General features: G+C 37.2%; 1 protein-coding gene across 3 annotated transcripts; it reads right to left on the bottom strand.

Moving 5' to 3' along the window:
• Positions 1-1,275: 1,275 nt before the first annotated feature.
• Positions 1,276-23,728, bottom strand: LOC110791632 (splicing factor U2af large subunit B). Of its 3 annotated transcripts, XM_056841075.1 has the most exons (15): positions 23,707-23,728; positions 9,538-9,749; positions 7,385-7,728; positions 7,087-7,218; positions 6,140-6,204; positions 5,418-5,482; positions 5,295-5,345; positions 5,145-5,204; positions 4,980-5,040; positions 4,781-4,893; positions 3,833-4,279; positions 3,077-3,212; positions 2,788-2,855; positions 1,499-1,643; positions 1,276-1,338 (listed from the first exon to the last, which is right to left on the bottom strand). In XM_056841075.1, the coding sequence occupies exons 1-14, from the start codon at positions 23,711-23,713 to the stop codon at positions 1,506-1,508; spliced, it is 1,899 nt and encodes a 632-aa protein (XP_056697053.1). In that variant the 5' UTR covers positions 23,714-23,728; the 3' UTR covers positions 1,276-1,338; positions 1,499-1,505. The 3 variants fall into 3 exon arrangements, with proteins under 3 accessions (XP_056697053.1, XP_056697052.1, XP_021852093.1); XM_056841074.1 differs by having other exon boundaries at positions 1,276-1,643; XM_021996401.2 differs by lacking the exons at positions 6,140-6,204; positions 7,087-7,218; positions 7,385-7,728; positions 9,538-9,749; positions 23,707-23,728 and adding an exon at positions 5,760-6,095 and having other exon boundaries at positions 1,276-1,643.
• Positions 23,729-24,334: the final 606 nt, after the last annotated feature.

The raw sequence follows: 24,334 nt of genomic DNA, 5'->3' as shown, positions 1-24,334 counted from the left end.
CTTTTTTAAATAACCACCTTATATATTTTTAAAAAAAAAAAACCACCACCTTCTGTTAACTTCCGTCAAATCTTCTGTCTGTGGGGCCCACATCCGACGGCCAAACATTCGGAAGTTAACGGAACATTTGACGGAAGTTAACGGAAGGTGGTGATTTCTTAAACTTTGGAAGTTTAAGGTGGTTTTTTTTTAAAAAAAACATATAAATTGGTTATTTCAAAAAGTTGAATTTTAAAATGTGGTTTTATCCAAATAATCCTTGTTCTGATGACTTTTGGGGTTCAATGAAAAATAACAAGTAAACTCTATTGCAGTAATCAAGAGACGATTTTTCATAGGACTATTTGGGACCTCGTCCATGATATATTATATCAGCTAAAATAAGAGCTGACCGTCTTTGACATGACTCAACAATACGACCGAAATTGACACGACACGAACACGGAGGTACTGAGAGAAAAACACGAAGTTGACACGACACAACACAAAACCAACCCGAACACGATGCAATTAATTTACTTTTTAGATAGTTGATAAATTTTATGAACAACATGAAATTGACATGAGACCAAACACGAACACGACACGACATGTTTGCCAGCTTCAGCTAAAATGTACAGTACTATTTGAATCTCTAATTGTATCTCTAATCACTCTGTGCGTGACAGTGTCCATGAGAAATTATGTCAAAATATGCCTATTCGAAAAGCTTGAGTAGGAATCTTATAGAGAGAAAACGGTAAAGACTAGGGAGAAAAAAAGACTCATATACCACTGAACATGCTTTTAAAAGACGAGAGAAATAACGTGAAACTAAATTTAGGATGTCGCAATGCCAGGTTCGATGAATACTCATTTTTATGTCATCCATGATTGAATGGGGATGGTAGAGGTTTTGTGGTGTTGTTGGTCGGGGCAGGGACGGTAGGGTTTAGGGTTTTCGTGGGTTGTAGGGGCCGGTCAGTAGGGTTTTCGTGGGTTGTAGGGGTTGAACGGTCTATGTTACCTGGACTCTTTATTTTACCTCAAAACACCCGTGTCGGACCTTCGACCGTCATACATGGGTATAAACACTTAAACCCTTCATTTTAGACCAAAATCATATAACTTTTTCACAAAATAGAACAGGAAGACACTTGAACACGTACTCGTGTCCATCATAGATATCAGAGTCCGGGTAACATAGGAGTATAGGACAACTATCTTCCTGTAAAACAAACTTGAGCATTATCCATTTTAACTGGGACTCGCATCTCTATAGATTTCAAAATATCGTTTAACATTCACTTCATGAAGAATTTACTCCATTCCAAGCAATCCTTCAGTATAATTTACTTACTGCAAAAGGTAAAAAGAGGAAGACAACATCAAACAGCAACCCTTTTTAAGGTGCAAAAGAAACACCATTTTAGGTACAAAAAGGTGAGAAAAGGAAATCCTACAATCTTTGTAGCCTAATACAAATCTTCATACAAACAAAAAAATAAGATGACATCACCGTGTCTTTAACCGTCATATAGGCCCTCAGCATACATATTCTCCTGGTAAAACGTAGCCACGACTTCTTTGCCACCAAACTTTCTTCCGTTCATACCAGCTCTTGCCTTTGACGAACTCTCTATATCCGCATACTCTAAAAATACCTGAAATTTGAAGTACATTTCAGCAAACAAATGAAAAATTCAAATCCACGGCATTGACATATATAACAATTCTCTCAATATAACAAAATGTACTTATTGTTCACTAATAACAATTTATTATTAATGGGCCAAATCAAACGTATTTTGTGAAGTTGCAGGCGTGCCATCATCTCGATAAGCATTTGAAATTTTGAACTGTGAACAGTCTCTTCAATTGCACATGCAAGCTTCCATTACGGGAGTGTTAAATTTGGTGTAAAACGTTTTCATAGAAAATGATTTCCCCCTTTTCAATCATTTTATGTTGTTTGTTATAGCAACGGGTGTAAAACAATTTTCCTAAAACTCTCAAATGGGTGAAAAATATTTTCTATTTGAAAGGAAAGGCACTTTCCTACTTCCCTCCTTACCTCTCTCTTCTATCTTCCCATCAATCCGCATTAATCTACTCTCATTTTCCTTTTTCTCTATGAACCAAAACAAAGGAAAACTAGTTGGAAAATGTTTAGGTTACCTTGGAAACTGTTTTCCATATAAAATCATTGTTCACCGTCAAACCAAACAGAGCCTACATCAAACCTACATCAAACCGCACTACCACACACTCCATATAAGGAGCGGGCCTTGTTAAAGGAAGCAAGGTATATTGTGTACTCCCTTACAAAATAAATGAACACATAACCAAGTTATTTCATTCCATATTACACGTCATCAAAATATTAATGTAGATTAGGTTTTGCTTGGTTCAATTTATTTTGTCAGAAATTATCGTACAAAACTATCTGTGTCTAAAAAAAACTTATTTTGTCTTAAATTGTATGGAAAGAAAAACCTATTTTGTCTGAATTTATATGAACTTATTTTGTTTGAAATAAGTCAAAATAAGTTCAAATAATTGAACCAAACAGGGTCTAAGCTAGCTACTATGAGTTTAAGTACCAAGTCTACCAACAAATTGTTAACTGTCAGTTTTAACTTTCCGGTACCATACAATAACTACCAGCTCTAATCAATTTGCCTAACCTGAATAGACACTTATTTTGGAACAAAGGGAGAAGAGTACAGAAATTGAACATAAACATTTGACGATTCAGTAATTCATAAACTGACTATAAACATCAATGTGATACTATACTAAACAAACCTTTCCAAGGCCTGGTGATGGCTCTCCATTAGGTTGTGGTCTGGGGATGACAACACTTAGTAAAGAGCCTGCAAAGCAATGAAAAAACAAATTAGTAACCGGATAAAGTGGAAACAATCAATGCACACAATTATACAGCAAAAACATGGATCCTTTCAGAATAATATTACCCACAACTCCTAATAGTAGAGAATAGAAATATACAATATAGAAAACATTACAATTACCACACAACTGTGGATGTACAGGGGGGGAAAAGTTAGATCAGAAAGCAGTTTAAAACAAGTACCAAATCTTTCACCCTCTAGTCTCATGTCTTCAAAAATATCTTGAAACTCCTCATCATCTCTGAGCTCATCCAGATTCACACAGTTGGTTAAGCAAACAACCTTTGTTGGAAGACCACCAGGTTGCAATATCATTTTCTGCAAAGGTAAAAGAGATGGGTCAACATAACAAAATCCAGCTATAGACTGGGTCAAAATAAAGAAATGGGTCAATAAATCCGCTCAGAAACTTGAGCATATGTAAAATTGTAGCACCGGGCAACAAGGACAGATTGCCATGAGATGTTGGTCTTTCAGTTAAAACCACCTTGGAATCACATAGGCGAAAGGAGTTCATTCATCTCACATGATAACCAATGACAAGTTCCTAGAAAACCTTGCCACAGTAAGGCTCCTTTTGGTAGGGTGTAAAACGTTTTCGTTAAAATTGATTTTCCCCTTTTCAATCATTTTACGTTGTTTGGTTTGGCAAGGGATGGAAAACAATTTTCCTTAACTCCCTCAAAGGTGAAAAAACATTTTCCATTTGAAAGGGAGGGAAACCACTTTTCCACCTTTCCTTTTTTCCTCCTTACCTCCCACTCCCTTCTTCCCCTCAATCTTCACCATCTTCTCCCATTTTCCTTGAACCAAACAAAGGAAAACTAGTTTGGAATTTTGTTGGAAAATCATTTTGCACTAAAAACGTTTTACACCAAACCAAACGGAGCCTTATACATCAACAAGAATTAATAGAATATGGACCATATATATATTACCTGCAGTGCAATCTGCTGCTGTGCATGCATATATACACTCTCTTGCTCTGGCTTTGGTTGTTGAGTACCCTGGTTTGCACGCCTAACAGTAAGTGTTTTATCACCCATCTTGATTCCATTTAATGCTTGACAAACAATATCTGTAACAGACAGATCTTGGTACACACAAAAGGCATAGCCTTTTGAATTTCCAGTTTCTCTGTCCTTGACAAGATCAAAACCCCGAAGTGCTCCAAAAGATTCCAACAACTCTCGCACTTGAGCCTCAGTGAAGTAATAAGGAAGCCCACCAACAAATATCCTGTCAGGACCCTCAAGACTCCCTGTAGAACCTGGTGTCAAGCCAACAGCAGCCAGGTTTAGGTTTGGATTAGGCTGACTCGGACCAAGTGCTGCAGCAAGTGATGGGTTGTAGTCACTGGGTCTCCTCACCTTAACTGGAGCCCCCTGCAATTGCAAGAGAATAATATGTTACCAAGAGTAACTAGTGCCAAATAGACCTGGTTATTGGACAATAACCGGGTAGCCCAATGGGTATAGGGTTTGGGTCATGTTAATAGGGTTTTTATTGGATGGGACTTTTATTGGACAAGGTCAATACAGTGACAAACTTACAACCCAATAATTTTGAAAACTAAAATAGTTATGAGATTAAAAAGAAAAATATGGATAACCTTGTATTCACATGTATTAGCATACGACTTTTTTTTCATTTTTCCTTGTTCGTCAATTGACCTGCCAACTATTGGCCCGCTATTGACCCCGCGACCCACTTTGACCCGCACATTATTGACCCGCTAAAATTGACCCTTTCATTACACGACCCCCTTTTGACCCGTACCGACCCTGACCTGACTCGCCCAATAACCAGGCCTAGTGCCAAATAGAATCCCATATCCGCACCAAAAACAGCAGAACAATGGTGAACAAAGAAGGCAAGAAATATACCTCAAATATAATACCATCTAACGCCATAGCATTACTAGCTTCCTCCACAGATCTCATCTCCACAAAAGCAAACTTTTTTTCATGGTTTATATAGACATTTACAACAGCATCACCTGAACAAGCATAAGTTATGACAAGGTTATTAATTTTTAAAAATAAAAATCTATACCAAAGCGCATCTGGAACTTTGTGCTCGTACCTGGTCCTGCAGTGTTTCCTCCAATTGAGGCCATAACATGGCTGAAATAGATAGCCACAGTCTGTAGCATAATATGATAAGCCAAGATTATTAGCAAATAATATGGTAGAATAGGATAACAAGGATTAACACATGGACAAATTGAAAATAATGAAGACGGAAAACCTGCTCATTAGCTTCTGGGGGTAATCCTCCAACATAAACCCGTCGAGCATGTCTAGTTGCCTGTAAATTTCATACCACTCATCAGATTTTAAAAATATAAAATAATGATTAATGAAAAAGATTCAATGACGAAATATCATCACAGTTAACCTGCTGAGTCATTGCTTGAACAGGCATGATAGGAAGAGTTCCAAGAGGCAACTACAAAGCAAGATAACAAATTAACAACAATGAAGGCAAATTAGTAAAAATGACGCAATTAACAATTTATACCTGCCCTGACGTTAAAGGGAACATGTTAGGAAACATCCCAGGAACAGGAGTTGTCGTGATTGAACCTGTATTGGGTAAAAAGCTGTCACGTCTCTATAAATACACATTAGTAATCAAAATCAAAGACCCGCATCCTTTTCAATTTTTAAAAGAGCTAACACACTGCCTATTATATTTCTTTTAAGTAATAGTTGACAATATTACTAGTGAAAGGTTCTCTATCTTTTCTAAAGATATTAGACAAAAGTAGAAATTGCACAAGGCAGACCTATTTGCTAGGATTAATTATAAAGATTACATAAACATGCATTAGGCGCCAGTTAAAGATGAACAAAACCCAACCTGAGAATTGGTTCTTCCTTGTACATTAAAGCTACAGAAGTCGGCTCACACCCAAAGTCAGCACAGTGGGGCAAGTAGCCCAACATTACCTTCTTACAACAAACAAAGGACACAAACAAGAAACAAACACCAAAAGACAAGAACAAAGGAAAAACATCTTTCAGTTCCAGAGTTATTTGACTAAATAATAAAAACAGAAGAATAAAAAAACTACCGTCCATCTCCAAACACTCCACCATGTTTAATAAAGCAAATAAGAAGTGGAAGCTTACCCAATGAAAGCATGTAATTTGGTACGAAGTTTCCACACTAAAGCAAACAAAAAAGAAGCAACAGTTATAAACACAAGTTTATGTCCAGCGTAAAGTAGATAATCAAACCTCCAACAGCAGGGGCTGTCATCATAGCAGTTGGTGGCGCCATGTCAAATCCGCTGATCCTTTTACTGCTAGCAAACAATAATGTCAGTAAGAAGACACAAGAATACGAGATACCATCAGGGATAACAACATACATAACCATCAGTAACAAAGCAGAGATGCCATCCTATGCTAAAGTTAACCAAAATAAACATGCTCGCAAGGATATTCTAGAACATATTAAAATCTAAAAGCAGGTTTAGACAACCTTCACTCTATAGGCTACAGGTGCAGGGGGGTGAGGTACATTTGCAACAAAAACACAGAACTCCCTTCCCAGAACCATGAACAAGCAGCAGAAGATAGTATTGGTTCTAAGAAATTGTTCACAAGTAATAAGAATACTACTCATGTATTGTAATCATCCTCAAGTGTATAGAACGGTACTACTTATCCATATATCATACAAGTACGTCATGATCATTTGACATAATTGTAAACTTGCCTGCACAACTACAAAGCACGGTGAACAACTAGAGATATTGTCAGAGAATGTGATCATTGATCAATCAATATCGTTTTATTTCTAGCAAGAGAGGCCAAATACACAGCTTTTAACACGTTTCATCATCTTATTTGATATTATAAATGTTTAACCGCATAAAACAAGAGACAAAAATCCTTTAGTAAGAAGCCTAGTAACTTAGTAACCCAGGTACATGTGAACAAGCATTAAACATCATCCATTACAACTTAGTATTACAGGAGATAGTGGCTTCATATAAAGGTGACCTGAAATTGTTACCACAATAAATAAATATAACTGATGATGACCTAACTATTTGTAATAACCTATAAGCCCCAAATGCTGCGCAAACTAATGTCAGCACACATCTTAACATCGCTTGAAACCAATCTCAGTCAATGACACGCTATTAGTCATGATCTCATGAATTTAATAAGTTTACCTCTTAGAACGTGAACGGGATCTTGACCTCGAACGAGAGCGTGATCCGGATTTATGATGAGATGTGGCCCTGGAACGTGATCGAGAACTACGTCTATACCTATCCTCCTTGTCCTCGTCGTAATTTCTATGTCTACAAATAAGACAACATCCCAAACTCATGAAGGAAATGAAGAGAGGAAAAACATTTACATAAACATTTAAAAGAAACCAGTAGATGCTAGATATTTATGTCTAGATTCACACACAAAAGCTAAATGCATAATATGAATAATGTAATATTCTCACAGTAGTCTCACCTATCATAGTCTCGACTGCTGCGGCGATAATCATCATCTACCACATCCCTGCTCCGCTCCCTTCTCTCACCCCTTTCTCTATGCCGATCCCTATGGCGATCACGCTCTCTGTCCTTATCTCTGTCCCTGCTCTTTTCTCGCTCTCTATCTCTGTCCCCACTCTTTTCTCGATCTCTATATCTGTCCCCACTCTTTTCTCGGTCTCTATCTCTATCTCTACCCCTACTCTTTTCTAGGTCTCTATCTCTGTCCCTATCCCTATCCCTCTTTCTTTCTTTGTCTCTATCTTTATCCTTCTCCATTTCTCTGCTTCTTGTAGGCTCTTCATGAGTTTGTGAATCATGCTGCAAGAAATGTTGTTGTCAGCGAAATTTCATACAGTAAGTAAAAAACTACGAACATTTGAAGAACCAGACATTCCATAAGAAAATACAACAACATCCCATAAAACCGTCCATTTAGTGGGTGGTATCAGACAATTAGAATGATAACTGGCCTTTTGCTCAGATAAAAATAGATATATACCAGTATACCACTATACCAAGTAGATTATAGGAAATGCTAAATTCAGATAAAGAATAATCCAACTCAGTATATTACTAGTGAAACATCCTCTTCCAAAAATGTCTTGCAGAATACATCTTAGTATCGCAATACACAAAATTTGAATTTTGCCCTTAAGAAGCACTAAGGAATATGGAATGCCACTCCATCTCTGCTAAGAGAATTAAACTGTAGCATTAATCAGACAATGGCATCATGTGGGTTATTAGTTAGGATGTTCAAAGTTCGCAGAAAAATTAAATTATATTCTGTATCTAAAATAAATTGCAACATCGTCTTAACCCCTCTATGGCTCTATCTGCCATCTTTCAAGTGAATTATGCATGACCATTTACTTTCTTATTTCTGAGTGTTAAAATGTTTCCTCTTTCTCCTCTAATACCTAAAAATGAGTTCCATATCAGATATTCGGATGACAAAAGGATGTCGGAGCTTCTTCTGGAAATAAAGTATTATAGGTAGGAATAAGTGACTAGTTTTTCCAAAGGAGATAGTAGTTTGTTTCACCTGTAAACTATAATCTCAGCTCCCCAGTTAACTTTCATGTGTTTCTAACTCTGATCAGTGCTCATTCGATTAAGTAAATCCAGACATATCATCCCAAGATTACAAACAAAGCTTCCTCTCTATCCATGTCCAGCATATGTATGTGAATGCTTAATTCTAATTCAATACAACAAATTTAACCTAAACAGATTATTTTTTTTGGCTACTTCAACGGCAATGTTCATGATAATTCATTTGCTTAAATTTCACTAGTTCTTCAAGAGAATTATCGTAAAAACAGAAAATATAACTACACAAAAACTTAATAAACAACAAAACCTAGAATCTGGAAATTCCCGGAAAAATCTCAGCTTTCCAGTTAGCTTTCCCGTGTTTCTAACTCTGATCAATGCTCATTCGATTAAGTAACCCAGACATATCATTCCTAGATTACAAAAAAAAAAAACCTTCCTCTCTATCTCTCTCCAGGGTATGTATAATTCTAATTCAATACAACAAATTTAAGGGTTTCTTCAACCGCGTTGTTCATGATAATTCATTTGCTTTAGTACAACAAATTTAACCTAAACAGCTCTCCTTGGCTTCTTCAACCGCGATGTTCATGATAATTCGTTTGCTTAAAATTTCACTAGTTCGCAAGGAGAATTATCGTAAAAACATTAAAAATTTACTACAAAAGACACCTAATAAACAATAAAACCTAGAATCTGGCAAATCCAGCAAAAGAGATTGAAGCTCAATTGCTAACTACAGCTTCTAATTCAATCAGTAACGCTTATAATTCACCTTCTCTAATCAATCAAACTGAGAATAAATTATCGTAAAAACATTAAAATTACTACAGAAGACACCTAATAAACAACAAAACCTAGAATCTGGCAAATCCGGCAAAAGAGATTGAAGCTCAAATTGCTAACTACAGCTTCTATACTATCAGTAACGCTTATAATTCACCTTCTCTGTTCTCTAATCAATCAAACTGAGAATAAAAATCTTGCTAAAACCCTAACATTGAAGAGAAATTCAAACAACCCTAGAATGCTGACAAATTAATCGAAAGGTGTTGTGAATAGAAAATATACCAGAGATTTGGAGTCGTGGTGGTTATCAGCGTCACCGCCATGACCGCCGCTGTTTTGCGGCTGAGGCCAACCACCGTGTTCTTCGCCGTTGCCCTCGTATCTTTCGTCGTGCGACATCGTTTTGCCTTCTCTCTCTCCTGGTGCGCGGAGGTATTCTTTGTATGGTGTATTGGTGGTGTCTCCAAAGTCCAAAACAAGCAACCGAAGTGGTACTGTGGGTCCGTGGTAAGAGGCTAATTAGGCTAATTAATCTAGCATAAACGTTTTAGCCTCCGCTTTATTGCATTTATTTTGACTGACTTATAATATCTGAATTTAATAGATCTTATCTGAACTTAACTGAACTTATCTGATTTGAAATTATTTTATCTAAATAAACTTATTTTGTCTGAAATAAACTTATTTGTATGTGAAAATGTCTGGAAAAAAAACTTATTTTTGCTTAACTTATTTGAACTTATCTGAACTTATTTTGTCTGAAATAAGTCGAACAGAACAGAGCTTGTAGCGCCAAGTGTTACTTAATACTTTTACCCACATCTAACTATCTAAGGTATGCTCTGGTACACCGTGCAATCAATGGACTATTACTTGGACAAACAAATTATAGGTGTGTGGTTTACACGTGCACCTACTTTTTTAAAAATGTTGCCCATATGCTCCTCGTGTAATTGGAACTTCTATGGCAAAGATTATCATCTACTACATATGTGTTTTTTTTACTGAACTTATTTAGAGTTATTGGACCGTTAATCATAGCTTATTGTAAGAGAGTAAAATTATCGAACTTGTTGGACATTTGGGCCTGAATTTGGTGTCCACCTAAACTATTTAAATTATTCTTACTTTTATTATTTCCCTTTTAATAAGACAGTCATACGTGTTTTAAATTGGAAGACTCTCTAACTGAGTATGTCTTAGTATAGTGGTTGCTCACTTTATATCTTATCCAATTAGCTGAGAATTTAAATCTCAACCTTTAGAAATGAAAAAAGATCATTAGTCAACACTCCTATGAATATTAACCAAAGGGACTTAGAAGTGTCTTGTTTCTTCTTTTGCTCAAGTTTCAATTCTTTTATTTCAAAGCAATTTATGGGGGTTGTGGGATAAAGGCTTTTAGGGATTTTTGATATTTTGGAATTACCATCTCTCTTAATTCGCATTTAATGTTTTGTAATTGTAGTACCTTTCGAGTTGGAGTCTGTTTGGCAACTCATATCATTTAAGACTTAGGTGTTGAAACTTATCCTTTTGCTTTTCAGTATACTCAATTCTTAATGAAGTGAACAAAGGTATATGAGGCAATTTTTAGGAACGTATAAAGTATAACACAACCAGTGCATACAAGACCCACTGCTATATACTCTAAAAAGGTTTTGCAATTAATGTCTCATTTCCTTCTTAATTCACATGCAATAAGAGTTTAAGCCCAAGCCCAAGCCCAACCTCAAGCCCAAGCCCAACCTCAAGCCCAAGCCCAACCTCAAGCCCAAGCCCTCCTAAAAAGGGAAAGGAAAGGAAAGGAAAGGAATGAGGAGGAATTGAAAAGAAGAGGATAAGTGGTTGATTGTATAACAATCATTCCAAAGGAAAGGAAAGGAATGAGGAGGAATTGAAAAGAAGAGGATAAGTGGTTGATTGTATAACAATCATTCCAACAAAAGAGATTCGTATAGGTGGATGAAGTTATTGGTAATTAGTCGTCTGTTGATGTAATTATATAGTGGCATGTCTAATCTTTTTCTTTTTTTTAAAAAAATTTGTTGTTTAAGATTATAGTGTATAGAATCATTACTTCTCTTACTTCGATGATGACCTTGTTCCTAACACTTATCCATATGATTTGCCAAATTATTTGTTTTTCGAATGAGTCAGAACGACAATATAAATTATAAATAGGGAAAGGGAATTTAAACATGTGACTTGAATTTGCATGAATGTGTGAAAACCTTAATTAAGGTGTAGTAAAGTAACTTATGTTTAATGGTTGGTATTGTTCATGGGTAATAAGTTGAGATAATATAAGAAATGATGGATTATAACTTGTAAGTTATAAGTGAAATTCATGTGATTGAATAGGGCACGTACTCTATTAAGTACATATAGTAGCATCCTTTTATTGCACCGTGAAGTGTACAAAGCCTAACATGATGTTTGATTGACATGGAAAATCATGGGAAATATGACTTCTTAGGAAATTGAAGATTGTGATATTGTTTGGTTGACAAAAACACACATGGCAAGTCACATTTCCCACAAGATGAAGGACGTTGCTTACCTAAGTTCTCACATAGGTAAGTGGAACATTCAACGGGAATCTACTTCCTATATTTAGCAACACTCACTTCCAACAGCGGGTCTTAGGCCCTGTTTTGTTCGACTTATTTTGACTTATTTCAGACAAAATAAGTTCAGATAAATTTAGATAAGTTCAGATAAATTCAGATAAGTTCAGATAATATTAGTTCAACAAAAATAAGTTTTTTCAGACATTTTCACACACAAATAAGTCTATTTCAGACAAAATAAGTTTTTTTATTTCAGATGAAATAAGTTCAGATAGTTTCAGTTAAGTTCAGATAAGTTCAGTTAAGTTCAAATAATATAAGTTCAGTCAAAATAAGTCCAATAGAACGGAATCTTAATGCAGGCCTGGGTGGGTCTGGCCTCCCGAAGCAGAAAATTTGGCAGTGTATTTTGAATCACGGCACTCCAATAATTGTAAAATTATTGTACTATATTGCTTAACTGTTTTATCAGACCCAGTAGTTAAATTGTTCAAAATCCATCACTGTTTACTTACTAAGAAATACTTATACATGGGAAAAACTTCTTTCATATTAAACTCTCATTCATATGATCAACCAAACGACCCCTAAGTTAGATTAAATAATTGATTAATAATGGTTGAAATAGTAAAAATGGTGACCCAAATTTGTTAAGTGCAAAAGCAATGTGAAAAACACTCAATGAGTATGGAAACCTTTGAAAAGGTTGACAAAGAGATAGATCAAGCTGGCTCCCATAATTGAAAATTCATCGAACAGAAAAAGAGAATTAATTAAGCATCTTTGTTTGACGTTGACTGATCGAAGTGGAAAACTCAATAGGTAAAATTCAATAAAACCCCACGGCAAAAGCATTTCACGGCAATTTTTATATAAGACCGTCTTACTGAAAAGCCTAGTTTGATTATTAATTAATTGATTTCATCGTTTAATTAATTGGTTTAATTGATTAACTAATTGATAATTGGTTCCAGTGTAACTAATTGGTTCTATTGCTTAACGTATATGACACTAAAGTGGTCATTTGTGTAAAATCGTCTTATATAAAAGTTTGTATTCTTTACATACACGAATACGGATCGGAGTATGATTCGTTTCTCTGTATACATGTTGAATATAATATGTATTAGATTGTTGAAGAAGAGTTTTGACGTGGTTGATAATATTTTTGAGCTTTTATGGAGTTTTTTAGATGTCTTTGATTGTATTAATAATTAAGAGGTTATCGCATTTGATATGGATGTTACTGATGTTAAAACGGATAGCTTTAAAAAGATCCTTGTGGAGAGTCAGAGCTAAATTTGAGTATGTTATGAGGTTGAAAGTTGTTGCCAACTAGACCTGATCATCTATAGCCCGATCCGTTGGTCCGACCCAAAAAAGTAAGGGTTTTGGTATCATAAAATATGCATTTTAAGACCATAACCCGAGCCCAGCCCCAAAAAAAACCCTTTTAGGCCTCACCAAATTATGGGTTTGTGCATAATTTTTTGTGTTAAAGCACGGCCCAACCCGAATGTTGATCACACCTCTACTGCCAACGTATGAGAGCCACAGGAATGACGGATGATGAAACATGTTGAAGATTTGGACTTGCAGGGATTGTCGAAGTTGAGTTTGAAGACACCCTTGGGGGGTAAACCATCTCATGAAATGAGGGGGGAGGTGGTTGGAGGGGGATTGAATGGAGTGTGAAAAATTGGTACCTCTTAGTTAATGTGTAATCCCCCGTAAATTTATAGATTTTATTAATATATTTTAACGTATAGTTATTTATATTTTAATAGAATTTACGAATATATAATTAACGTATATTTATTTTAGTTAATTACATTTTAAATTTTTAACGATTTATGAAATCAAAATAATTTTAGAACTTTACATTGAAACGAATTCGTTTTACGAAAACACGTTCGATTGAATTCGGATAAACAATCCTAACTATTTTTTGGATTCAAACAACATCAATTCCAATCCTAGCCCAAGTTTGCAAAGCCCAATAAAGAAACCCAAACAAAATTACCCATACCTCTACTCTCCTTCACTTTCACGTAAAAACAAAAAGAAACAAAACCCTCCTTCTTTCCTACAGCAACCCCGTGAACCATCAAACCCTGAAGCCTTGCTGCCGTCCTCGCCGCCGCCACCACCGCAGGCGTTTCCCCTCCGTTGTCCGCCTGTACCGCCGGTAACTCCTTCACCTTCCCTTTTCTCTTTCGTCCTTCTCCTTTTGGTTTCAGTTTTGTTCCTCCCCCTTAATCATTGTTGCTCGCACAGCCACCACACGACCCAGCCACGTCGACGACAACCACCAGTCGCGTCGCTGCTCTAGGCGTCGCAGTTTCCCGGTCAAGCTGTCGCTCCTGCTCCTCCTCTTCGTTTCTTATTCGTTCACTCTCCTCTCTGTTTCGTCGCTACACCACCAGTCGAGCCACCACTGCCGGTTGTACCCGCTGGTCGTGCCGCCCAGCCCGCGACCCCCTTTCCTGCTGCCGCCGTACCTCCGCCGGGCAGCCTCTCTCTCTCTCCTTGTTTTGGTTATTTCTTAAACCCTAAGTTATTTAAATATTTTGATTTAAGTTTATTGATTTTAATTTATGTTTCTTGAATTAAATTATTAATCTTTATAGTTAAATTATAATTTTCAGATTTGATATTGATATTGTAAATTAATTAATTTCAGTTTTGGTTGATTAATATGTAAGTTAGGGTTTTAAATTAGTTTCGTTATTTAATTTGTGTTTATTGAATATAAATTACAAGTTATTATGATTAAAGTATATTTTCAGATTTTATATTATGTTAAGTAACAAATTTAATTTCCAGATTTATTAATTTGGTTAAATAGTATTTTAAACTATTAAAGCATGAATTTTTAAGGTTATAATGGTTTAAGATGATTGTGAATTATTAAAGTTATGTTTTTTTTTATGATTTTGGGCATGTTAATTTGGTTTTGGTGAAGTTTTAAGTAATTTGATATTGCTGGAAATTTTAAAAGGGATGTTTTATTGGAGTTTAGAACGTTTTGGGATCATTAGTTTAATAGTTATTATGCTTGGAGGTCATTTAATTAAGTTCCGATATTGGAGAAAGTTCTAAATATGTTTAGGATGCATTTAGAATGCTTTAGTATGGTTGCCAATGATTAGAAATTGATTGGGATTATTTGTTGGTTATTTTAGGCGGAGAATTCTCTTTAGGCGACTTTTGAAAGTGTTAAAGTGGCCTATCAATTTGTTACACAAGGTACGTACATACCTGTGTGCTTGGAATGTGTGCTAATTGTTGAAACCATGTTGAATTGTTGATAAACTTGGTTATGTTGATATTGTTGATGAACTTAGTCAGGTTGAAATTGCATGTTTAATACTGTTGGATGGACATATTAAACCTATATTGCATTTTGAGGATTTTAACATGTTAGTATGGATGATTGATGCAAACATGTTTGATTGGGAACACTAGATTACTTATATATAATTCAGATCAGTTGATTGTTGTTCCCTTTTAGCTTTTCACTACTTTATGAGGGCGGAGGACCTTATTTAGTAAGTTGAAACCTTATACCCACATACAGGGTTGATCAGTATTAAAGGAAGGATTGGAGTTAATTGGAATGAGTCTTGTTTGATGCCTTTGTGATCACTTACTTAATTCCAAGATAAAAACAGTTGTAAATAAATGTGGATTGTATGCCTTATGTGATTGTTGAGTCATAACAGGGTGTCAATTTGTAAATCATGTAAAGTGAAACTGAGTAGCAATAGCTTTAGACTGTGCACGTCTAAAGTGACGGACAAACAGGAGTTGGGGTTCATGGTGGTAGCCCATGGCCTTTAATTCGGACCGGATTGATCACCGTGTCCTATTTTTATTCAAACGTTCCTCGATATCGCAGGTCACTGAGGTTACGGAGTCGCGCCCGTACCTCGTCTTCCATAGTGAAGCCTCTAGCTAGAAAACTCGGTCCATTGTCTATTTCAACTAAAATAATATTATTGTTATTAAAGTCCAATCTAGCCTAGTCTAGTTAAGCATGGTCGTCAAATTATCATGTTTTGTCTGCCCTTGTTTATGTTCATTAGTATCATGTTAGGGTTGTTCGTTAATAGTATCATGTTAGGATTATTATTGTTTTAGTATGTAGTACTCAGCTTTGCTGATTACGTGCTTTGTTTGTGCATGTTGATCATGGCTATGCCTTATTGATCCTGTGATGACCCAATCTTGGTGAGCAGTCTCTAGGGATCAATAAGCATCGTCCATTACAGGTTTGAAGGTGATGCATCATGGGGTTTGATAACACAATATTATACGCATTTTATATGTCATATTAGTCCATTGTTTGTCATATTTCTTTCATATTTTAATCTTAAAGTGTTATTATTCGTTATTTTCGATGTTTCTCTCCTCGTGTTTGTTTTATTTTGTTTTGTAGGAAATAGCTCAAGTTGGTAGACCTCGGAGGAGATGTTGATAGCGTGAGTACGAAAGTACGATGTCTAGGAGCCATCCACGTTTACAAGGTGTTTACGTTGTGATACAAACAAGAGTTCAAGACAAATACAAGATCACCGGGCAGCCAATACCACGGTGTACCCGTGGCCTACTTTACATCCCACACCCGAGCCGTGACACTCTTCTTTCGATCCCGTATTAAACGTTTAATGAGCTAATTACTAGAGTTTAATAGTTAGTATACTTCTTATTATATTTAGGTATAAATACAAGTAGTATAGAAGACCTAAGATTTTTTTCGGCCGTCAATTTGTATCGTTTACCTGGGACGCTGCTTACTACCTTGGTCTGCATACTTGTTCGGTTCGTGGATTAACGTGAGTTTGTGGTTTTTGTTCTAGTAATTTGAGACACTAGTAACGTTAATGCTTGATTCCATTGATACAATTTCAAGTATATTACTTTTACTTTCCCTTTATTTTCATTTATTAATTATGTTCTTTTCAATATGTTACTTTGCTTGTTTATTTAATATGTGTGAGTAGATTTATAATCTAGGGTTAAGTAAACCCTAGTCATGATTTATGTATGATTTATTATTTTAATCCCCAAATTTATTGTTTAATTGTTCTTGCTTAATTGATTGTATAATTTCCAATACTAGATTAGGGATAATTAGTATTGTTATCATTCCATTGTCTTAATCGTAACGGGAGTTAGGTTTTGACGGATTTGAATATTTCAATTAAGGACATGAATTTCTCCACGGGAGTAGGTAGAAGGGATTGTTAGGAAATTATGGTATTGAGTTTAATGTCTTTAATTTGCATGATTCCACGGGAGTAGGTCTTGATTGCATATTAGGGAAGCCATTGATACTCGGGAGAGGTTTATGGTATTATTTAAGGTTTACCTTCCCTCGTGAACATTTATTTAATTAGTTTGGGGTAGGAATTTATCTTTACATTGATTATGCTAGTGGTGATGCTTAACTCTAGGTGTTTTTAATCCTTGATTTTAGTCTTATTATTAATTACGTCATTAGCTAGAATTAGTTTAATTATCTATTCTCAATCGTTGTTTGGTTACTTACTTAGTATTAATTCAAGTCAGTTTAACTAGTTTTTAATACATTAGTCTCTTGGGATTCGACCCTTACTTGCCCGACTACATAGTTAGGAGGTCTAGTTAGGTTATTTTTGATAGGCACGCGACAGCCTTGTCAAATTTTGGCGCCGTTGCCGGGGACTAACGGTATTAAATTAGTTATTTTTTATTTATTTCTACTAAGTATTTTTGATTTGGTTAGTGGCTTCGGCTATTGCTCCTTGTTTATCTGATATTTTGTTTCCAGTTTCCTTTGTTGCATGCAAACTCGACGTGCAGGCTCACAGAATTTGATTCCTATTGATCTTGAAATCGAGGCCACTGCACGCAAGCAAGGGGGTAGAAGGAGACAGAACAAGAACAAGAAGAAGGATACAATGGGTGACGAAGTACCAGCCAAATCTCTCTGGGAATATGGTATACCAGATACAACTACTGGTGTACTTTCTAGTGTTGTCAGACCAGCAGTCACTGCTGCACACTTTGAACTGAAGCCTCAATTTATTCAGTTCATCTCCAATGATTCATTCTCAGGCTCGCCTAATGACTGTCCTGTAAGTCATATTGATAACTTTCTGGAGAAGTGTGATACTATGAAGATCAACAATGTCACTGATGAGGCCATTAGGCTACGACTTTTCCCTTTTTCTCTACGGGATAGAGCCAAGGAGTGGTTGAAAGATGAAGGTACAGGCTCGTTTGATACATGGGATAAATTGGTCAAGGCATTCTTGGTGAAATTTCTGGATCAAGAGAAGACTTCTAGAATGAGAAATGAGTTAACCACCTTTCGTCAAGCTGAAGATGAGTCATTGTATGAATCTTGGAGAAGATTTAAACGTCTGCAAAGGCAATGTCCTCATCACGGGATTCCAGAGTGGCTCTTGATCCAAGCTTTCTATAATGGGTTGACGCATGAGTATCAGATCTACATTGATGCTGCATCAGGTGGCTCTATCACTGCCAAGGTTCCATCTGAAGATAAGGCATTAATTGAGAAAATGGCAGCTAATGACAACTATCACCCAGGTGGTCGGAACAGTGCAAAAAAGGGAGGTAAATATAATGTTGATGCTTTAACCATGTTGACCAGTACTGTGCAGGCACTATCTCAAAAGTTTGATCAATTTCAAACTGGTTCATCTACGGTAGCTTCATGTGAAGTATGCGGAATACAAGGACATATTGCTAATGATTGTCAAATCAATAATGCTGGGTTGACAATTGAACAAGCCAATGCTCTTTACAACAACAATAATCAGAGACGACCATTTGATCCTTATTCCAATACATACAACGAGGGGTGGAAGAAAAATCCAACATTCTCATACAAGAACACTCAAAATCAGCTTAATCCACCACCACCGCGCAACAACTTCAATCAACCTCCAGGTTTTCAAGCTAGACCGCCTTTCAACCAGCAATCTTTCACTCAACAAGCCCCTCCACAACCAAAGTCCAATTTGGAAGCTATGGTTGAGTCTCTTGCTGCCTCACAACTTAAGCAAGACAAGTATTGGGAAGGGCAGATGAAGCAAAATGAGTTCCTCGCTACCTCAATTCAACAAATTCAAGCTCAGAACAAGCTTATGGAGAGTCAGATAAGTCAACTTGCTCACCAAGTGGGTCAATTCTCAAAGACTCCAGGCCAATTCCCTGGAAATACTGAGCAACCACCTAAGGGTCAGATGAATGCTGTGACTTTGAGGAATGGTAGAGTGTTAGAAGACCTTCCACCAAAGGTACCTCAAAAGAAAGTGATTGTGGTAGAAGATGAGAAAGATGAATCTGAAAAAATGGTTGAAGAAGAAAAGAAGGAACCTATTATTTCCCCCATTGAGCCATACAAGCCACCTGCTCCTTTTCCACAGAGACTAGCACAGGCTAAGCTAGAGAAGAAATATGGGAAGTTCCTTGAGGTACTGAAGAAGCTGCACATCAACATCCCTTTCTTGGATGCTATCTCAGAGATGCCTTCTTATGCTAAATTCTTAAAAGACATGCTCTCAAATAAGAGGAAGATTGAAGAGAATGCAACTGTTTCATTGACAGCTGAGTGTAGTGCCATTTTGCAGAACAAGCTTCCAAAGAAGCTAGGAGATCCAGGCAGTTATTCTATTCCTGTCAAGCTTGGTGATATTGAGATCAAGAAAGCATTATGTGATCTTGGGGCAAGTGTGAGTCTTATGCCCTTGTCAATCTGCAAGAAGCTTAATATGGGTGAACTGAAGCCCACACGCATCTCCCTACAACTGGCGGATAGAACAATTAAGTTTCCCCTTGGTATCCTTGAAGATGTTCCACTCCGAGTAGGAAAATTCTTCATTCCATGTGATTTTGTTGTGATGGAAATGGAGGAAGATGCACAGGTTCCCATCATACTTGGAAGACCCTTTTTGGCCACTGCTGGAGCCATAATTGATATGAAGAATGGGAAGATCACCTTTGAAGTGGGTGACGAGAAGATGGAGTATACACTCACAAACTCTATGGGTTCTCCTTCTATGGGAGAAACTATCTATAGGGTGGATGCTCTTGATGAGGCGATAGAAGCTAAGGCTTTCAGTTTGCAACTTGATGATTCGCTACAGACAGTCTTGATGGGCAGTGCAGATGAAGAGGATTGGGAGACTAGGGAGTACAAGAGGCTCTTGGAAGAGACACGAGCTTTAGCATCTGAAAATCCTATCAAGGAGGTGTTGAAACCGAGAGAATATAAGGAGAGTTCCACGCCTCCTGAGGTAGAGTTGAAACCCCTTCCCTCTAATTTGAAGTATGTTTTCTTGGGTTCTAATGATACATACCCTGTTATTGTTAATGCTGAACTTGATGACATTCAGATTGAGCAATTGCTTACTGTTTTGAGAAAATATAAGAATGTCATTGGGTACACCATTGATGATATTAAGGGGATTAACCCTTCATTTTGCATGCATAAAATCATTCTTGAGGACGATCATGCTTCTTCTATTGAACCTCAAAGGAGACTTAATCCTAACATGAGGGATGTAGTCAGGAAAGAAGTTGTTAAATTGCTTGATGCAGGTATAATCTACCCTATCTCAGATAGTAAGTGGGTTAGCCAGGTGCAAGTAGTTCCAAAAAAAGGAGGTATGACCGTTGTCAAGAATGATAAAGGTGAGCAAATTCCCATTAGAACTGTGACAGGGTGGCGCATGTGCATTGATTATAGGAGATTAAATAAAGCCACCCGAAAAGATCATTTCCCCCTCCCATTTATTGATCAGATGTTAGAGAGGTTGGCAAAGCATTCCTTTTTCTGTTGGTTAGATGGATATTCAGGCTTTTTCCAAATTCCTATCCATCCCGACGATCAGGAAAAGACTACTTTCACATGCCCTTATGGTACTTATGCTTATCGTAGGATGCCATTTGGATTATGTAATGCTCCTGCCACCTTTCAAAGATGCATGATGGCAATTTTCTCAGGTCTTATCGAGAACTCTATGGAAGTATTTATGGATGACTTCTCTGTCTATGGAACATCTTTTGATGTTTGTCTTGATAATTTGGAAAAGGTGCTCCATAGATGTCAAGAAGTCAATCTAGTTCTCAATTGGGAAAAGTGCCATTTCATGGTACAACAGGGAGTCGTTTTAGGTCATGTTGTTTCTCATAGGGGCATCGAAGTTGATAGAGCAAAGATAGAGGTCATTGAGCGCTTACCACCTCCCAACTCCGTAAAAGAGGTAAGGAGTTTCCTTGGTCATGCGGGCTTTTATCGTCGTTTTATCAAGGACTTTTCAAAAATTGCTCGGCCTCTAACCGAACTCTTATGCAGAGATGTCCCCTTTGTTTTTACTGATGCTTGCACTGAGGCTTTTGACAGGTTAAAGCAAGCTCTCATATCTGCCCCTATCATTCAGTCACCTGACTGGAATCTTCCATTTGAGATCATGTGTGATGCCAGTGACTATGCAGTGGGGGCAGTGTTGGGCCAGAGGAAGGATGGCAAGCTACATGCAATCTACTATACGAGCAAGACTCTTGCTCCAGCACAAATGAACTATGCCACAACAGAGAAAGAGTTATTAGCAGTGGTGTATGCTATGGAGAAGTTTCGGTCCTATCTGGTTGGATCGAAGGTGATAGTTCACACGGATCACGCAGCACTGAAGTATTTGATGAGCAAGAAAGATGCTAAGCCTCGTTTGATTCGTTGGATTTTGCTACTCCAAGAATTTGACTTGGAAATTAGAGACAAGAAGGGAGCCGAAAATGTTGTTGCTGATCATCTCTCCCGACTTGTCCTTGAGTGTGAAAGTGACGAGGATCTCCCGATTGATGATTCATTTCCTGATGAGAAACTCTTAGTTATAGCTACTACAGAGATCCCATGGTATGCTGATATAGCCAATTATCTGGCTTGTGGTACTATTCCTCACGGTTATTCATCACAGCAAAAGAAAAAATTCTTTAAGGAGGTGAGAAGACATTTCTGGGACGACCCTTTTCTTTATAAGTCTTGTGCAGATGGGGTGATTCGAAGGTGCATTCCAGAAAATGAGGTACCATCTATTATTTCACATTGTCATGAATTACCTTGTGGAGGACATGCTGGTACTACTAAGACTTCTGCGAAGATTCTACAGTGTGGTTTTCATTGGCCAAGCCTTTTCAAAGATGTTCATCAACATGTCAAGTCTTGTGATCGTTGTCAACGAACTGGTAACATCTCTAAGAGGAATGAAATGCCTCTTAATAATATTCTCGAGGTTGAACTGTTTGATGTGTGGGGAATTGATTTTATGGGACCGTTCCCTTCTTCCTATGGGAACAAGTATATCTTGGTTGTTGTGGATTATGTCTCGAAATGGGTTGAAGCGATAGCTACTCCAACCAACGATGCTCGTGTGGTAAGCAAGTTCTTTAAGAAAACTATTTTTCCTCGATTTGGCATACCACGAGTGTTGATTAGTGACGGAGGCCAGCATTTCTTGGAAAATCGGTTTGAGGCGATGCTTAAGAAATATGGAGTACATCATCGTGTGGGGTTATCATACCACCCACAAACTAGTGGTCAAGTAGAAATTTCTAACCGGGAAATCAAAACCATCTTGGAAAAGACGGTTGCGAGAACAAGGAAAGATTGGTCTGCGAAAATTGATGATGCACTTTGGGCGTACAGGACTGCTTTTAAAACGCCTATTGGTACGACTCCGTATAGACTTGTGTATGGCAAGGCTTGTCATCTTCCTGTTGAGTTGGAACACCGTGCGTTTTGGGCTATCAAAGCTCTTAATTTTGACTCTCAAGCAGCAGGCGAGAAGAGACTCCTACAACTTAATGAGCTAGATGAGCTTCGACTAGATGCTTATGAAAGTTCAAGGTTGTACAAGGAGAAAACGAAAAGATGGCATGACAAGCATATTTTGAGAAGAGAGTTTAAGGGAGGCGACTTAGTTCTCCTCTTTAACTCTAGATTAAAACTTTTTCCTGGCAAACTCCGCTCTAGATGGTCGGGACCGTTCCGAGTCAATAAGGTTTTCCCGTATGGTTCGATAGAGCTCTGGAACAGACAGAATGGAACTTTTAAGGTGAACGGTCAAAGAGTGAAACACTACAGAGTTGGAGACCCTATTGACGAGAGTGTTGACATCACACTTTCCGAACCTTCACCGGAATGAGTTATAAAGGAGGTCGAGCTTATGACCTTATAAACAAGCGCTTTTGGGAGGCAACCCAACTTGTTCTAATTAGCTTCTTTTCTTCTTTTACTTATTTATTGTTTTTTCTACTTCTTGCATAAAAAAAAAAATTAAAAAAAAAAAGAAAAAAAAAACGTTAAATTAATTATTAGGATTACTTTAGTTAGTTTACTTTCGTTATTTATTTTTATCACCAGTATGATTAGGAATGTAGTTTGTCATTTACTAGGAGTATTCACTGTCATCTTTTTATATTTCTTTCTTTTATTATTAGGATGATTAGGATGTAGTTTCGTCATTTACTAGGAGCATTTACTGGCATTTCTTTTCTTTAATTCTTCCTTTCTGTTTATTTTCTCTTCTTGTTTGTGCGTTTTTGTTGTTGCAGGTGATAACTGTTGAGGCTTGAAGACTCCCCACGCAGAATATCCCACACCAAGGTCGTGGGTAGCAGCTCCAGACACGGGCTTTCCGTGAGCTCTCAACAAAAGTAGCGAAAGAAGCAGTACAACTCACTGTGGTGCCGCGGCCCGAAGCCTCTCGCCACTGGGTGGCTGTGATCCTAACTGGTGTTTGATGGTATTAAAGAAAAGAAAAAAAGAGAGATTAAGAGAAAATTACAGCAAAGTTCGCGGACTCACCTGGCATAGTGATACAAGCCCCGGTCTGACTGCGGCCCGTCGTCTATCCAAAACTAAAGGGAGGATCCTAATATCATTCTACCTCTTAGAGTCCCTGTTCCCTTCAAGTTTTATCCCTCCTTTAAAGATATCTTGATTTCTAGACCTTAAAAATCCGCACTAGAACCGACATTGCTCTCGCAGAATATTCCAGCACTGTAGCATTCTGATTTCACCCCTAATCCAGACCAATTGAAAGAATTCGAACCCCAGGTCTTGAATTCCCTGTTCAATTGGCAAGAATTGGCTGGAGTATTTGTGCCTTATTTGGTTTTCTTTGATCAATTTCTACTTTTCTGGCTGAGAACCAATATTATTGGTGCGGTTTATAGCATAAATTTGAGATGTTTGAGAAGAATATTCGAAGGGAGCTGTAAATAATTTTAATTTCGACGCAAAATCAAAGTGGGTTTTGTGGGTTGAACATCTGGGTAAAAGAACAGTATTTGGGTACCTTAGTTCTGAGTTATAAACTTCTGAATATTTTCTCTCTAATTGTAAGGTATCACCCAAGTTGGTGGGGGCGTGTGAAGGTTGTTCAAGAAATTGGTGTTTTGACTTTTGATTATTGTGATTCATTGAGTATTAT

Source organism: Spinacia oleracea, chromosome 3, assembly GCF_020520425.1.
Source record: "Spinacia oleracea cultivar Varoflay chromosome 3, BTI_SOV_V1, whole genome shotgun sequence".
Taxonomy (NCBI): domain Eukaryota; kingdom Viridiplantae; phylum Streptophyta; class Magnoliopsida; order Caryophyllales; family Amaranthaceae; genus Spinacia; species Spinacia oleracea.
Note: the sequence above shows the minus strand (reverse complement) of the source record. Positions and strands in the feature narration are given on the sequence as shown.

Bases quoted from the DNA above. Each gene is read 5' to 3' on its own strand.
- LOC110791632 (XM_056841074.1), bottom strand. The intron at 7,219-7,384 runs GTGAGACTACTG...TCTTATTTGTAG, and splicing joins AGCAGTCGAGACTATGATAG to ACATAGAAATTACGACGAGG. The intron at 3,213-3,832 runs GTAATATATATA...TTACCTTTGCAG, and splicing joins AGCAGCAGATTGCACTGCAG to AAAATGATATTGCAACCTGG.